Source organism: Pituophis catenifer, unplaced genomic scaffold, assembly GCF_029215685.1.
Source record: "Pituophis catenifer annectens isolate HBS135680 unplaced genomic scaffold, rPitCat1.0.hap2 SCAF_5, whole genome shotgun sequence".
In the NCBI taxonomy this organism is placed as follows: Eukaryota; Metazoa; Chordata; class Lepidosauria; order Squamata; family Colubridae; genus Pituophis; species Pituophis catenifer.
Window position 1 is genome coordinate 13135505 of NW_027256885.1, and position 17980 is coordinate 13153484.

The window sequence follows — 17980 nt, forward strand, 5'->3', positions numbered from 1 at the left end:
CATTTTGCCCTTTCCTTTCAATTTGTATTAAAATAACACACAATACACAATTTTAGGCAGATAGCTTTAGAAGATTAGAATGTGTCAATATTTTAAAAATTAAAGGATTCTTTTCCTTAACTTGCATTAAACTCAACTGAACTGCCATAGGTTAAGGAGTGATGAATGTGGAATAGATAATGGCAGAGGCAGAAGGACTGTGTCTTCTAAGCAAACCCCAATGCTATATTCCTATAGTCACAAATTCATGAATCCTTTCTGTTCCAGCACACTAATCAGTAAAATGTAGTGAAGCCATTCAGTGTTATTAGAAGCTTGAGTTGTCACAAAGCTATATTTGCCTTCTCTCTCAAATAGTGCTGTGTTTCTTGTGTAGAGATACGGATCAGTTTTTGTACAAGCACTAAAAATAGTTATAAGCTAGCAGGTACAAGGAAGGTGTAGAGGCAATGCAAGAAAAAAAGTATATCTTTGTAGGTTGCCTTTGATTCAAATGAGGCACATCACTGAACAAGATGCTAAGATAAACCTTCCAGAATTGTTGATATTGATAGGAAGAAATAAACCCATAAATTCTATAACACTAAATTATGCTTCCTTTTCAGCGGATGTGATGCTCGTGCAGCCTAGAGTAGAATTCATCTTGTCTTTCATTGACCATATTGCTGCAGATGAAGATCATAGTGATGGAGTCGTAGCCTGTGCAGCAGGACTGATAGGGTAAATGCTGAAGACTTAACTTTGTGCTTGGGCACAAGGGTAGCTTAAAAGTCCCATAGTGAATCTTAGTCTTGCCTCATATAAAGATAAAATACTTTACCAAGAGCTTTTTTTTAAGCTCATAAAGCTTCTAAAACTGTTTCATGTTGAACCACTATTAAATATTTAGAAGTTGTGTGACATAACCCATTAAATGTCCACCACACTATTCTGTTACAGTGGGGCAAAAAAGTATTTAGTCAGCCACCAATTGTGCAAGTTCTCCCACTTAAAAAGATGAGAGAGGCCTGTAATTGTCATCATAGGTAGACCTCAACTATGAGAGACAAAATGAGAAAACAAATCCAGACAATCACATTGTCTGATTTGGAAAGAATTTATTTGCAAATTATGGTGGAAAATAAGTTTTTGGTCAATATCAAAAGTTCATCTCAATACTTTGTTATATATCCTTTGTTGGCAATGACAGAGGTCAAGCGTTTTCTGTAAGTCTTCACAAGGTTGGCACACACTGTTGCTGGTATGTTGGCCCATTCCTCCATGCAGATCTCCTCTAGAGCAGTGATGTTTTGGGGCTGTCGCTGGGCAACACGGACTTTCAACTCCCTCCAAAGGTTTTCTATGGGGTTGAGATCTGGAGACTGGCTAGGCCACTCCAGGACCTTGAAATGCTTCTTACGAAGCCACTCCTTCGTTACCCGGGCGGTGTGTTTGGGATCATTGTCATGCTGAAAGACCCAGCCATGTTTCATTTTAAATGCCCTTGCTGATGGAAGGAGGTTTGCACTCAAAATCTCACGATACATGGCCCCATTCATTCTTTCCTGTATACAAATCAGTCGTCCTGGTCCCTTTGCAGAGAAACAGCCCCAAAGCATGATGTTGCTAACCCCATGCTTCACAGTAGGTTTGGTGTTCTTTCGATGCAACTCAGCATTCTCTCTCCTCCAAACACGAGTTGTGTTTCTACCAAACAGTTCTACTTTGGTTTCATCTGACCATATGACATTCTCCCAATCCTCTTCTGGATCATCCAAATACTCTCTAGCAAACTTCAGATGGGCCCGGACATGTACTGGCTTAAGCAGGGGGACACGTCTGGCACTGCAGGATCTGAGTCCCTGGCGGCGTAGTGTGTTACTGATGGTAGCCTTTGTTATGTTGGTCCCAGCTCTCTGCAGGTCATTCACTAGGTCCCCCCATGTGGTTCTGGGATTTTTGCTCACCATTCTTGTGATCATTTTGACCCCACGGGGTGAGATCTTGCGTGGAGCCCCTGATCGAGGGAGATTATCAGTGGTCTTGTATGTCTTCCATTTTCTAATTATTGCTCCCACAGTTGATTTCTTCACACCAAGCTGCTTGCCTATTGCAGATTCAGTCTTCCCAGACTGGTGCAGGTCTACAATTTTGTTTCTGGTGTCCTTCGACAGCTCTTTGGTCTTCACCATAGTGGAGTTTGGAGTGTGACTGTTTGAGGTTGTGGACAGGTGTCTTTTATACTGATAACAAGTTCAAACAGGTGCCATTAATACAGGTAATGAGTGGAGGACAGAGGAGCCTCTTAAAGAAGTTGTTACAGGTCTGTGAGAGCCAGAAATCTTGCTTGTTTGTAGGTGACCAAATACTTATTTTCCACCATAATTTGCAAATAAATTCTTTCCAAATCAGACAATGTGATTGTCTGGATTTGTTTTCTCATTTTGTCTCTCATAGTTGAGGTCTACCTATGATGACAATTACAGGCCTCTCTCATCTTTTTAAGTGGGAGAACTTGCACAATTGGTGGCTGACTAAATACTTTTTTGCCCCACTGTATATTCTGTTTGTCCTTGCTTAACAATGGTAATTGGGACTGGAATTTTCATACTTAAGTGATGTGGTTGTAAAGTGAGATGTCATGTGACTGAAGTTGGGTGCAAGTAACCATGAACAGGAGTTGAGTTCAAAGCACTAAAAGTATATTACATGCAACCTATAAACAAGAATCTGATCTACTAATGGTCAAACCAAATTGACGCTAGATAAGGGTCAACAGAATTCATGGGGGGGCTGGACTTGGGTCTCCTGGGAGCATAGTGACTCCAAACTGATGTGTTTGACCCCACCCTTAGGCTCAGCCTGCTCATCTCCTACATCACTCCTGCCTCCAACTTGGCTCCCTCCCTCCTCCATGGGCTCTTTGAAGCTGTTCTCTCCCCCTCCTCCATAGTCTCTTCAAAGTCAGAGTTCTTGTGGGAACTTGGCAAGGGCAGGAGAGAAGCAGTCTCAAAGGAATCTTCCTCTCCTGCTTCTGAAGCACCTGGAAAGCCAGGTGGCAGTTGTTGAAACACAGAAATAGCATTAGAAGGTCCTTCCCCTCCCCAAGAGTTGAGGGCCAGAAGTGGAAGGCCAATCATAAGCCCCCACCCACCCATCCAGAGCGAACCATAGAGGCTGGGTAACTCCCATCAGTAGGTTCTTCAGGTGGTGCAGGGATCTGGGAGCTTGGCCGGTAATGACTTCTCAGGGAAGCATTGGTGAAATCGGCAAACTAAATCAGGAAGACTGCTTTGCTTGGTTGAGCTGTTGCTTCAATAGGGCTTGGCAAGCAAGTTGCTCCTGTAAGAAATCAACAACTCCTGGGACAGATGAGTCTTCTGTGGGGTTGTCTGGTAATACTCTTGGGTGTATACATACAGAGCTTGAAAGTGTGTCATTGAAATCAATATGTGGAGAGAGTTATAAGAAAATTCTGTTAGGAGCAATAATGATGTCCAGTTGTCTTGGCTTTAGGTGCATTAACACCTCAAATATTGTTGGAGTAACTGGTTAGTCTTCTTCGCCTCACCATTCATGACCAGGTGGTGGACTGAAGATAGGCTGACTTGGACATTCAAGAACTAAAACAGTGCCTTCCAAAATCTGAATTGGAACTGTGGGCCTTTGTCTAATACCAGTCTTAAAACCATTCCACGATATCAAAAGACTGATCTAGGAAAAGCTGGGCTGTTTCTTTGGCATTGGGTAAGCCCTTGCAGGGTATTAAATGAGCCATCTTGGTGAAAAGATCTACCACCACCAATATAGACATGAAACCTTGGACCGGGGTAAATCAGTAATGAAGTCCAGAGAGACTGTATGCCATGGATGTGTGTGTGTGTGTGTGTGTGTGTGTGTGTATGTAAAGGGGTTGCAAGAGTCCTGCCAGCTTCTGTTTGAAGGACTTGGCCCTCCTGCATGTGTGGCAAGAGGCCACGTAGTCCTTGATGTCCACCATCATCTTGCCACACCAAAAGTCTCTTAAAGTTTTGTGCAGAGTTTTGAACACTCCCCCATGCCCCACTGTCTGGTTGTCATGGCACATCTGCAAATCCTCTTCCCTGAAAGTGGGGGAAACTACTATTGTGCTACAAGGCTCCTCCCTCCAGTGCGAATGAGGATACAGTACCTGTTGGGGTTGCCTTGAGGTTATCCATCTGGGCCCGAGAGAACTGGTCTAGAAGCTGTTGTGCTCGACTCTAGTGATTAAATTCTGGTGTAGTTGAATTGCTCACAACCTCTCAGAGGATGGTGGATGTGGTGCCAGCTGGAAATGAGAAGGCTGCAAGATTCTTGCTGCTACTGGAGTATGTTGAACTTGAGAATACCCTGGTTTGCACAAAAGAACATCTGGTATCCAGTTCTTTGAGCCTGGGACATATTGAATGTAAAAATCGAAGTGTGAGAAGAATTGGCTCTATCTGATTTGTCTGGGCAAAAGCGGCTTGGTCTGTTGCAAGACGTGTAGATTCTGATGCTCTGTGTTGACCTCTATGGGAAAACATGTGCTTTCTAAAAAGTTTGAACATGGATTTAACCACCCGGAGCTCCTTGTTAAAAATGTCATAGTTTCATTCTGGGGCAGTCAAAGCTCTTGAGAAGAAAGTGCAGGGGAACAGGCATTTCACCTACCCTCTTGTAAAACAACAGCTCTGATTGCTACATCTGAAGCATACAGGTGAAACTCGAAAAATTAGAATATCGTGCAAAAGTTTATTTATTTCAGTAATGCAACTTAAAAGGTGAAACTAATATATGAGATAGACTCATTACATGCAAAGCGAGATAGTTCAAGCCTTGATTTGTCATACTTTTGATGATTATGGCTTACAGCTCATGAAAACCCCACATTCACAATCTCAGAAAATTAGAATATTACATGAAATCAATAAAAGAAGGATTGTACATAGAACAATATCAGACCTCTGAAAAGTATAAGCATGCATATGTACTCAGTACTTGGTTTGGGCCCCTTTTGCATCAATTACTGCCTCAATGCGGCGTGGCATGGATGCTATCAGTCTGTGGCACTGCTGAGGTGTTATGGAAGACCAGGATGCTTCAATAGCGGCCTTCAGCTCTTCTGCATTGTTCGGTCTCATGTCTCTCATCTTTCTCTTGGCAATGCCCCATAGATTCTCTATGGGGTTCAGGTCAGGCGAGTTTGCTGGCCAATCAAGCACAGTAATCCCATGGTCATTGAACCAGGATTTGGTACTTTTGGCAGTGTGGGCAGGTGCCAAGTCCTGCTGGAAAATGAAGTCAGCATCCCCATAAAGCTCGTCTGTGGAAGGAAGCATGAAGTGCTCCAAAATCTCCTGGTAGACGGCTGCGTTGACCCTGGACTTAATGAAGCACAGTGGACCAACACCAGCAGATGACATGGCTCCCCAAATCAACACAGACTGTGGAAACTTCACACTGGACTTCAAGCATCTTGCAGTGTGTGCCTCTCCATTCTTCCTCCAGACTCTGGGTCCTTGGTTTCCAAATGAGATGCAAAAGTTACTCTCATCAGAAAAGATGACTTTTTTTCTTTAGCCCAGGTAAGATGCTTCTGACGTTGTTTGTTGTTCAGGAGCGGCTTGACAAGAGGAATACGACATTTGAAGCCCATGTCCAGGATCCGTCTGTGTGTGGTGGCTCTTGATGCACTGACTCCAGCCTCAGTCCACTCCTTGTGAAAGTTCACAACACTTTTGAATGGCCTTTTCCTGACAATCCTCTCCAGGCTGCAGTCATCCCTGCTGCTTGTGCACCTTTTCCACACTTTTCCCTTCCACATAACTTTCTATTAATGTGCTTTGATACAGCACTTTGGGAACATGCAACTTCTTTTGCAATTACCTTTTGAGGCTTTCCCTCCTTATGGAGGGTGTCAATGATGGTTTTCTGCACAACTGTCAGGTCAGCAGTCTTTCCCATGATTGTGATTCCTACTGAACCAGACTGAGAGACCATTTAAAGGCTCAGGAACCCTTTGCAGGTGTTATGGTTTAATTAGCTGATTAGAGTGGGACACTTTGAGCCTAGAATATTGAACCTTTTCACAATATTCTAATTTTCTGAGATCGTGAATTTGGGGTTTTCATGAGCTGTAAGCCATAATCATCAAAAGTATGACAAATCAAGGCTTGAACTATCTCGCTTTGCATGTAATGAGTCTATCTCATATATTAGTTTCACCTTTTAAGTTGCATTACTGAAATAAATGAACTTTTGCACGATATTCTAATTTTTCGAGTTTCACCTGTATGTCTAAACAATAAATCTCTTTGATGGGTCTGGATGCTGAAGTAGGGGCTGATGGGCAAAGAACTGCTTTAACTCTGAATGCTGTTTGTTGCGTGTGAGTCCAAGCAAACCTAACTCCTTTCTCTGTCAATTGGGTAAGCAGTTTGTGTTTATGGGCAAAGCTGGGGATAAATTTTCTGTAGAAGTTTGCAAGGCCCAGAAAATTTAGAATGACTTTGGCTGTGCAGGGAGCTTGCCATTCCAGCACTGCCCTGACTTTCTGGGGGTCCATCTGGATACCATTTGTGGAGATACGGTAGCCCAAGAAATCTAACTGTGTTAGATCAAAGGTACACTTTTTCTGGTTTAGCAAAGAGGTGGTTGTCTCTCAGTCTACTCGGAACTGTACACATTTGTTCTTTGTGCTGAGATTCATCCTCAGAGTAGATCAGGATGTCATTCAGATAAAAGGACTACAAATTTATCAATGAAATCAGAAAAAACTTGGTTCATAAATCGGGAAAATATGTTTTGAATGTTTGAAGAGCCCCTCATCTAAGCTCTTGCAGGTAGGCTGTTGTCATTTCCCAGTTCTGTGGTTTGCATTTGGGATGGCTCTCACTGGAACTGTGGCTGGAATGCCTTTCTCCTCTCCTGGGTGTTTGGAAGTGCAGTCCTTGACCATGTGCCTGGATTCTCCACAGTAGAAACAGAGTGCTAAATCTCAGTGCCTCTGCCATTCTTCTGTGGCTGGGGATTGTCTGGCTGCATCAATTTGCATAGGCTCCTCTCCCCCTTTATCAGCTTCAGTCAGTGTAAGGGAGATGAGGACTGGATATGAGAGTTGAGGAGCTGGTACCTTGCGATGGTTGGAGCAAGCCCTGATCTCTTCTAAACGTGAGTCAATTATAATGCAGGTTCTGTAGATATGACCCAGTGTCTATCCGCCTGATGAGTTGATTTGCAATTCTGTCATTGAGGCCATGTCTGAATTGCGCCATCAACGAAGGCTCATTCCAGTTCAAATCTGCTGCAACAAATTGAATTCAATGTAGAGCGTTACTCTCCAGTTGCCTTGTTGTAGCTCTTCAATTTTGCACATGGCAGTGTCTTCTTAGATGGCATCTCCGAAGTGTTGTCTAAAGTGTGCTAGGAAGTTTTGATAGTTATCATGATCTGTCCATTGGAAACTTCACTGGTCTGGTGCCAATGAATAGTTCACATTAGGCAAGAAATGTTCTCATCTTGTCTGAGTCGCCTGCAAATCTCTGGGGTAGACATCCAGGGGTCCTCTGCAACAGGGCACCAGCTGCTGATGGTGGAGCAAGATGTGGTGGTGGAGGAAATTGTTGAGCTAAATTTTGCGTCTGTTGACGCATCTGGTGCATATTAGCTGCTGTATTTCGCACCTCGGTTTTATTTATTTATTTGATTTATATTGCTGCCTATTCGCCCATGGCGACTCAAGGCAGCTTACAGAATATAAAAAAACCACATTTAAAAAACAGTAAAACTCATAAAAAAATCAAATAAATTAATGTAATAAAATCACCCCTGACCCCCACCTCCTGCTCCAGCGACAGCCGACCACACGAGCCATTTAATGGGCTCCATCCTGCTCTGGGTTCCCCAGGCCCGCTGGCAGAACCAGGTCTTCAGCGCCTTCCGGAAGAGAATTAGGGTGGGGGCCATTCTAATCTCTGGGGGAATGATGTTCCAGAGAGAGGGATCCACCACAGAGAAGGCCCTTCTTCTGGGTCCCACCAGGTGTATCTCCCTCAGGGATGGGACCCGTAGCATTCCCTGCCTCCCCGCTCTAATGGGTCGAGTAGATGTGACCGGCAAGAGACGGTCCCTCAGGTTTCCAAACCATCTTGGCGTCTGCAGAGGGTACCCATCTCTGAATTGCCTGCTGCTGCTCCAGCTTGTGGATCTGATGCCATGCTGTGGTTTTTATAGTAGTATGTGAAAGTTTAGGTGAGTAGGATCAGATTAATTTCAGGCGCAAGTAACCAGGAACAGGAGTCGAGTTCAAAGCACTAAAAGTATATTTCATGCAACCTATACACAAGAATCTGATCTGATGGTCAAACCAAATTAGCATTCGATAAGGGTCAATGGAATTCATGGGGGGTGGGGGGGTGGACTTGGGTATCTTGTGGGAGTGTAGCAACTCCAAATTGATGACACATTTGACCCCACCCTTGGGTTCAGCCTGCTCATCTCCTACAACTGTGCCACTTAGCAACAATTCTAGCAGTCTCTAGTTACTGTTAAGCAAACCACAAGTCATTAAACAAATCACCACAGCTTGTTAAGTAAGGACCTAATGGGACTATGATTTCCAAGTTCCTGCCAGCTTCCCCATTGACTTTGCTTGTGAGAAGCCACCAGGGAAAGTTTTTATTCACATTCACATTACTGCGGGATGCTATGACAGTTGGAAATCTGGGCCACTGCTGAGCAACCAGGTCATGATCACATGACCACGGGGGTGCAGTGATGGCCAAAACTTTGAGGACCAGTCATAAATACCACTCATTCAGCACCATTGTAAGTTTGAACGGTTGTTGAACAAGTGCTTGTTAATAGAGCACCACCTGTACTTATTTAATCAATTTATATGGCTGCGTATATCACAGATGTATTTCTGGTAGCTCACAGCTTATTAAAACAATATTAGTGAAACATAGAATCTAAAATGGATGGTGAGAATAAATGCAAAACAGCAGCAATGCCCCAGTCACCTAACTTCCCACCCTTGTGCTCAGGAACACATCTTGGTTTTCAGTGCTTTGCAAAAAGGCTGTCAAGGTTGGAGCGAGGTTGTTCAGAGTTCAGGTGCTACAACAGAAATGGCCTGCTTCCTAGGTCCCATTACATCACATTTAATTGAGGGGACTCAGAATGAGCCCTTCCTATCAAACCTAGTGGGATGGGTATAGACAACTAAAAAGAGGCAGTCCCTCAAATAACCAAGCCTCATGCCATGAGATGATAACCAGCACCTTGAATTCCACATAAAAGCCAATATAGTTGGCTATTGGCTTTGCAGGGCAAGCCAGATAGGAAACAAGCAGATGGGCTACTTCAACTTCATTGTAAAGCTACAGTTGCAAGAAAAAGTATGTGAACCCCTTGGGATTACGTGGAGTTTTGCATGAATTGGTCATAAAATGTGCTCTGAACTTCATCTAAGTCACAACAATAGAAAAACACAGTCTGCTTAAAATAATTCTACACAAACATTAGATGTTGCCATAGTTTAATTGAACATAACATGTAAACATTCACAGTGCAGGGAGGAAAAAGTATGTGAACCTTTGGACTTAATAACTGGTTGACCCTCCTTTGGCAGCAATAACCTCAACCAAACGTTTCCTGTAGTTGCAGATCAGACCTGCACAACGATCTGGAGTAATTTTGGACCACTCCTCTTCACAAAACTGTTTCAGTGTAGCAATATTCTTGGGATGTCTGGTGTGAATCGCTCTCTTAAGGTCATGCCACAGCATTTCAATCGGGTTGAGGTCAGGACTCTGACTGGGCCACTCCAGAAGGCATATTCTGTGCTGTTGAAGCCATTTTTTTGTTGAATTACTTGTATGCTTTGGGTCATTGTCCTGTTGCATCACCCATCCTCTGCGGAGCTTCAGTTGGCGGACAGATGGTCGTACGTTTTCCTGCAAAATGTCTTGATAAACTCTGGAATTCATTTTCCCATCAATGACAACAATCCATCCAGGCCCTGAGGCAGCAAAGCAGCCCCAAACCATGATGCTCCCTCCGCCATGTTTTACAGTGAGGATGAGGTTTTGATGTTGGTGTGCTGTGCCTTTTTTTCTCCACACATAGTGTTGTGTGTTCTTCCCAAACAACTCAATTTTGGTTTCATCTGTCCACAGTATATTTTGCCAGTAGTGCTGTGGAACATCCAGGTGCTCTTTTGCAAACTTCAAACGTGCTGCAATATTTTTTTTGGACAGCAATGGCTTCCTCCGTGGTGTCCTCCCATGTACTCCATTCTTGTTTAATGTTTTCCTTATTGTAGATGTGTCAACAAAAATGTTAGCATGTGCCAGAGATTTCTGTAGGTCTTTAGCTGACACTCTAGGATTCTTCTTTACTTCATGAAGCATTCTGCGCTGGGCTCTTGCAGTCATTTTTACAGGACGACCACGCCTAGGGAGAGTAGCAACAGTGCTAAACTTTCTCCATTTGTAGACAGTCTGTCTTACCGTGGACACATGAACATCAAGGCTTTTGGAGATACTTTTGTAACCCTTTCCAGCTTCATGCAAGTCAACAATTTTTGATCGTAGGTCTTCTGAGAGCTCTTTTCTGCGAGGCATGGTTCACATCAGACAGTGCTTCTTGAAACCAGTAAACCCAAAACAGGTGTGTGTTTTTAAAGGGCAGGACAGCTGTCAGCAACACATCCAATATCATCACACTGATTGGAGTCAAGGTTGGCTCACTCCTGGCTCCAATTAGCTCTTGGAGAAGTCATTAGGCTAGGGGCTCACATACTTTTTCCTCCCTGCACTGTGAATGTTTACATGTTATGTTCAATTAAACCATGGCAACATCTAATGTTTGTGTAGTATTATTTTAAGCAGACTGTGTTTTTCTATTGTTGTGACTTAGATGAAGTTCAGAGCACATTTTATGACCAATTCATGCAAAACTCCACGTAATCCCAAGGGGTTCACATACTTTTTCTTGCAACTGTACATTGACATAATCTTTCTAGTGTGAAAGTACATTCTCCTTTCCTTCCCCCCCCCCTTCTCCTTTACAGCCTGAGAAACTAGAGACAATCTCTTCTGAGCCTCTTGTCCCACCTACTATCCAGCTGCAGGCTATGCCGTCTCTTATCTGGCTGTTCCCTTGGTGGTGCCTCTTTGCCCATTCTCCCAAGGTCATTCCCACATATCATTACACTGGCAGAGCACAGAGGAAAAGTGGGCATACACTGCTGCATTCTGGACCAGTTGCAACTTCCAGATAGTCTTCAAGGGCAGCCCCATAAATAGTGCATTGCAGTAATCCACTTAGGGGGTGACTACAGGTAGTCCTTGAATTATGACAATAGAGCCCAGAATTTTGGTCATGCAGTAAGTGGAGACACTATGTGACCAGATTCAATTTTTACAACAGTTATAAAGCGGGTCTCTGCAGTTGCTAAGCAAACTACATGGTCATTACGTGAATCCAGCATATTCAACGGGTGTTTTTTTCTGCCAGAAAACTGAAAAACAAAGTTGCAAGTTGTGGTCAAGTGACCGTGGGTTGCTGCAACAGGATGTAAATGTGAACTGGTTTCCAAGTGCCTGAAATATGATCATATGACCATGTGGGAGATGTGCTGCAGTCATAATTCACAAGAGTCAAGTAACTCTGAACCACCCACAAGTAATCATTGAAATCAGGTACTGGGAGGTTTTTTTTTATATTTTTTGCTTTTCACAGGGATTTGTGCACAGCATTTGGGAAAGATGTCCTCAAGATGGTAGAAGCTAGGCCCATGATACATGAGTTGCTAACTGAAGGAAGAAGATCAACAACAAACAAAACAAAAACCCTTGCTACCTGGGCCACTAAAGAGTTGAGAAAACTGAAAAATCAAGCTTGGTGAGAAGGCTCCAACTTTTTTGTTCTTTAAAACATCTGAGTCATTCCTATACAGTTTGCATTAGAAGTTCAGAGAACTAATGTAAGGCCCAGATAAGTTAATTCCCCACTGAGTAAGCTTCAAGGAGGTGTGGGAAGTAGCATTTGGATTGTCATCCCCATGGCCTTTGTCTTCAATGTCTCCTATTCAAAAATTCCTTTTCTTTCAAGACCTGCTTTAAAAATGTAAGATCTTATGCAGTGTGATATGACAAATTGAAGTGGAAAAGCTGTCTAATAGGAATATTTGTTTAAAAAACCTGCAATAATGAAACAATCTTATTGCTACTGAAGAAATTGCAAGTGTCTCTTTTTATATTACACTGCATTGCCTCATTTTTCTTCACTTACAGATCTATTGCTATTGGGATGACACCTGAGACCCCCACTGGAATTCTCCAATCTATTGAGGAAAAAAAAAAACCCAACCCGAAGTGAGGAGTGTGCACGAATGCTGAGTGTTTGGGAATGAGAGGATGAGTGAGTGAGAGGCTTAAACACACCATGGTGAAAATCCAGCCACGGCAAATGGCAGAACCACTGTTAATGGAGCTAATCACTGACTTGAATAGCAACAAAACCTTGTCATCGCTTGCCTCTAGGAAGTAGAAAATGATTGAGTTCTATACATCAGTACAGTCTCTTCTGACAAGAGACAACGACTAATTCTCTGCCTTGTGGACAGTGAAGAGGAAGTATACTTAGTCTAGGACAGAGAAAAGCTAGCTTCAGGTTCAATTTGAGTACTCACATAATAAGGTCTGGCTTTTGTTGCTAGAGAGGAGAAGGTGGGGTCCCCAGCCCACCAGTTACCTTTTTTCAGGAGGGAGGGGAGTTTTTGGACACACACTGTCAGTGCACAAGACAATGGGAAGGGTGAAGGATTTTCTTTCGTGTGTGTGTGTGTGTGTGTGTGTGTGTGTGTGTGTGTGTGTGTGTGTATGAGGCAGTATCTACATTCTCAATTGCAGTTAATGTTTCCCAAAAGAAACACTGAAAAGATTATCAGTTGTGTTTCCTAAACTAACACGTTCAGTCTACTTGAAGTGGCAGAAAAGTATGAGATTTGAAGGGGGGGAGGGGTAAAGAGAAGTTGCCCTGTGTAGGGCTTCTTTAGGGGATCATAGGCGAGATGTTCAAAGCTCCTGTTGTGACTTTTTTCACAATCTTGTTTCATTAAAAAAAGCGCCTTTCCTTCCTGAATTTTGTTCAACTGTGAATGTAGAAACCCGGGGTGGGGTGAGAGGTGGGTAGGGTGTCCAGAAGACTCACGTGTTAATGGAAAGATTAGGATCCAGTTTTTGCAAATGGGATGAGAGGCTTTGAAACAAAACACACCTTTGAATTAGTGATAATAAAAAGCAAGCAAAAGGGACAAAGCCCCTTTTGGTGTGAACAAAGCCCAAACCATACACGATTGTGCCAAAGAATTTTTTAAAAGTCTATAAACAAACAAAAAAACCTTTCAGGAAATAATTGGATTGAAAAAATGAAGTTGAAATAAAATGTTCAAACAAAGAAAAAGATAAAAGTACAATTTGGAAACTGCTTTGCCTATTTGTTCTCTTTATTTGGTTCTGATATGGGGTTAGTTTTATATATTGGAGCTTACACAGGATGACATTTGTAAAAGGTTATATTTTTACACTGCAGTTGAAGGTTAATAAAATGGTGTGAAACATTCCCCCCAGTACTATTTTTTCTATTACTCTTTCCAGTAAATAGGAAATCTTTTCCCCAAAAAGGCCCCCACAATTGGGCAGCTGTATACTGTTATCTATACTATATGTTAAAAATCTAGTTTCATATATTTAAATTTTTTGTTGCATTATAGCAAGTAGGCAGAGAACTATTTTCTAAATATTAAGGATTCCTAATAACAGGGAATGAGACACACCAGCTTCTAACTATGCAGCTATTGATGCTTAAGGGCTTTTAAAAGATGGGTGCTTTTTATGCTTGCCTCCTAAAATAGGGGATCTAATCCTTTCAAGAAGCATTAAACACACATTTTAAAAAACCCTCACTTCCCTATTCTCTGTACTTTCTCACACTCATCTTGGGATTCTCATTGGTTACCCATCCTCATTGGAAAGCAAGCATGCCAATTTCTTACACAGGGTATCTGTTGTGTGCCTTTCAGTGCCAGATTCAGAATTGTAGTCCCAAGTGCCAATTTCTTGAACCAGTGTACAAAACAAAAATTAAAGACAAGACCAGGTGGCTAAGCAGGTAGTTCCAGCACGAGTCTGAAAGAAGGGATTTTATGAACCTGGTTCCACCTTTTTTTCTTAGACTGAAACAGTCTACAGTGGATATAAAAGTCTACACACCCCTGTTAAAATGCCAGGTTTTTGAGATGTAAAAAAATCAGACCAAGATAAATTACTTCAGAATTCTTCTGGTGAAGCCATTCTTTTGTTGATTTGGAGGTATGCTTTGGGGTACCCATCATGTTGAAAGGTGAAATTCCTCTTCATCTTCAGCATTTTAGCAGAGGCCTGAAGGTTTTGTGCCAAAAAAAAGAGCAAAGCAAGCCCATTGTCAGAAAGTTCAGAACTTTTTTCAGGACCCGACAAACTCCAGGTGTATGTGGCAAGGAATCCAGGCCATTACAGATTATAAAGTGGCTCCATCCAGTTGCAAGGGTGACACAGACTTTTTAAATGAGTTGAACACATTTTTTTGGAAATTGGAGGCATCAAATAGCACCCTTGCAAGGAAAGCTGTGCCCCATCCTGACGAGCAAGTGCTTAGCTTTTGATGTTACCTCAGTCTGGAAGACATTGTGGAAAGTTAACATTTGGAAGGCAGCAGGCCCAGATAATATCCCAGTGTGCCCACAGTAAAAAATAACAAGGTTATCTACTACTCTAAAATTGATATTTGGAACTCTTCCTAATTCCCTCCACTTTGACTAAAGCCCCAGTTTCAACTGAAGGAAAGCAGCCCCAAAGCATCATGCTTCACTGTGGGTATGGAGTAATTTTGGGGGTGCATGGGTTTGTGCACCAAACATACTTTTTGGAACGATGGCATCACTGGTTTTTTTCCCTCTACCCAAGTCAGTGGGTTGCCCAAACTCCATAAGGCCTACTCCAGCCTTATTTTACCCAGCCAGACACCAGCAGAGACCCTTGGATAGCAGTCCCAATTTGATTCCACATCCTTTCTAGGTCTACTGCTGCTCTGTTTTACTATCAGGAGTGAGCTTCTCCAATTCTCCTTTACCCTTAGGTTGTTTCCAGTTTCCTATTTGGATTAGAAAACCCACAATCCTTCCTACTCCCACTGCTGTCCAAAACTAGCACACCCACAACACACCAGGCTGGTTTGCTGCAAGCTTTTTATAGCTCCTCTTTGCTGAGCTGCTTGTCTGGCTAGGGAGAAGTCTTAAAGGGGCAGGCACCATCAGCCCAGGTGCTAGTTAATCTTAGGTAGCCTGCCCGCTCACAGTTGGCCAAAAAGTTCAACTTTGGTCTCATCAGACCATAACACATGTTCCCACATGCTTTTCTCACACTTGATGTTGGTTTTTGTCAAATGTAGCTGGGCTCAGATGTTTATAAGAAAAGGCTTCTGTTTTGCCACCCTACCCAGGGTGGGGTGGAGTGCACCCTAGCACAGACACATGAATATAGGAGATTGTTGTCACATGTAATACACAACCAGTACTTGCCAGAAATTCCTGCAGCTCCTTTAAAGTTGCTGTAGGCCTCTTGGCAGCTTCTCAGATCAGTTTTCTTGTTTTTTCAACGATGGAGGGACACCCAGTTCTTGGAAATGTCACTGTTGTGCCATATTTTCTCCACTTGATGACTGTCTTCACTGAGTTCCATCATATAGCCAATGCCTTGGAAATTGTTTTGTACCAATCTCCTGACTGATACCTTCCAACAATGAAATCCTTTTGATGCTTTGTAAGCTCTTTGCAGACCATGGCTTTTGCTGTAAGAGGCAACTGGATAAATGTCAGAAAAATCCTACCAGAACAGCTGAACTTTATATGGGCTAGATCTGAGTCACTTTAGTTGATGGCAGGTGTGTACTATTTTTTTAACATCAGTTTGAATATGATTGGTTAATTCTGAACACAGCCACATCCCTACTTATAAGAGGGTGTGCACACTTATACAGCCACATTATTCTAGTTGTTATTCCCCTCCCCCAAGATTTCAATTTGTTTTTCAGTTGAATTGTACAGCTTATATGTTATGTTAAAGGTGGAAAAAAATTCTGAAGTGTTTTATATCTTGGTTTGATTTTTTTACATCTCAAAAACCTGGCTTTTTAATAGGGTTGTGTAGACTGTTTATATCCACTGTATATTCTGGATGGAAATGTAAGATGGTGTTTGGTGCCTTCTAACCCCTAAACCAGTGATGGTTAACCTTTTCAGCACCAAGTGGCGAAACTGGAGCGCGCGCCGGAGCACCAGAACCCGGAAGAGAGCAGCTGGCCACTGCGCTCTGTTGTGTGTATGCCAGCTGCTCTCTTTTGGGTTCCGGCCAGCTGCTCTTCCGGGTTCCGTCGCACGCATGTGCGGTGGCCAGCTGGTCTTCACGCGAAGACCAGCTGGTGCGCTGGAACCCAAAAGAGCAGCTGGCCGGAACCTAAAAGAGAGCAGCTGGCATACGCACAACAGAACCCAGAAGAGCAGCTGGCGACGGCACGCGTGGCCACAGAGAGGGCTCTGTGTGCCACAGGTTCGCCATCACAGCCCTAAACACTCCAGTAATGTATTTTCTCTCAACATGACTCTTCTAGATCCAGACTTTTGAATTTGGTTTGCAGATTGTCTTGGAATAATCTTTAGGAGTAGCATCTGCATCTTCACAGTACTAATCTTTTTTTTAAGTTTTTTTAAGGTTTATGATAACATAAAATACAATCAAAATATTTTAAAAGGGGAAGTGCAGGATTAAAAAAAAGTGTTGAGTTCCGACTGTTTCCAACACTAAAATACTAATGCAATTACAACCTCAACTTTATATTACTGTACCTATAATTATTACAAGCCAGTCCTATAACTACACAATTATTAAATCTTCAAATAAAATTCTGAATTTCATTTTTTGTATTTCAAGGATAAAAACCAGAAGGAATATCCCAATAGAAACAAGACCAAATAAAATATCTTTGCTTAAAGCAGTTTACATTGCTATCTTAACCAAATTCACTTTTTCCCATTGTGGGAAATGATATTTCTATTTACACTCATTAATCTTTCTAAACTATATATTAATAAAAATCACTATACTGTACTCTTTAAAATTCACCTTAAAGAGAAAACTTATATTCATTTTAAGACTCTAAACATTTCTTTAAAAAGTGTTGATCTTTATAACTAAAATCAAATAATTCTAATGCATCTTTTTAAACTTCCTTTTAACATACATACTTTAAAATTCACTTTCAATATAATTCACGTTTGTACATATGTTTATTTTTATGTCAGCATTTGATGTTTCCTTGTTTTTTCCAATTTTGTATTTCAACTTTGGAGATAAATAAAGATATAAAAAAACAGATTCCCTTTCAATAATATGCAAACTTTAGGAATTACTCAAGTGTTATATATGCAAAAAGTTCTTTTTCTTTCCCTTTTATTCATCCCATTCTTAAACCCACTTTATAAGCACAAAACGCATTGGAACTTTCTTTTACTTACATAAGTGAAACCAATAGAAAATCCAGTCTAACTCCATTTATTAAATTTAAGTCACTCCCTCAAGCTTGTCCTCATAAAATAAAATCTTCTGAAAGTCTATTAAATAAGTATAAACTCTTTCTCAATAGATTCTTCAATATGACTTTTAAAACAAATGTCAACATTGCCAATTTCGATTTTGAAGTGGACACCCCAAACTTGTTCTTTTGAGGATTGTTGATTTACTTGCAACTCTTCTTTCAATTGCACTGGGGGGCTTGTAATTAAACCATCTTCGTTGTAGGCACTGTTAGTGTCAGATTTATATTCCAAAATTACAATTAAGTCCTTTGTATTGTCAAATACTTGTGCAATACCCTCAGTGGTTTGTTAACTTTCTGC

General features: G+C 41.9%; 1 protein-coding gene across 3 annotated transcripts in view; it reads left to right on the plus strand.

The window, feature by feature from the left end:
- The window catches only part of KPNB1 (karyopherin subunit beta 1), a 178010-nt gene that overhangs the window by 141696 nt on the left and 18334 nt on the right, over nucleotides 1–17980 (plus strand). The window contains exons 20-22 of one of the 3 annotated variants that reach the window (XR_011600455.1): nucleotides 606–720; nucleotides 11728–11889; nucleotides 12282–12362. Coding sequence is in view for 2 of the 3 variants with exons in the window: in XM_070944450.1 (XP_070800551.1) it covers nucleotides 606–720; nucleotides 11728–11889; nucleotide 12282 (278 nt within the window). In the remaining variant the exon portion in view is untranslated. Of the gene's footprint in view, nucleotides 1–605; nucleotides 721–11727; nucleotides 11890–12281; nucleotides 13455–17980 lie in introns of those variants that run through there. The other 2 variants (XM_070944450.1, XM_070944451.1) reach the window with 2 other exon arrangements.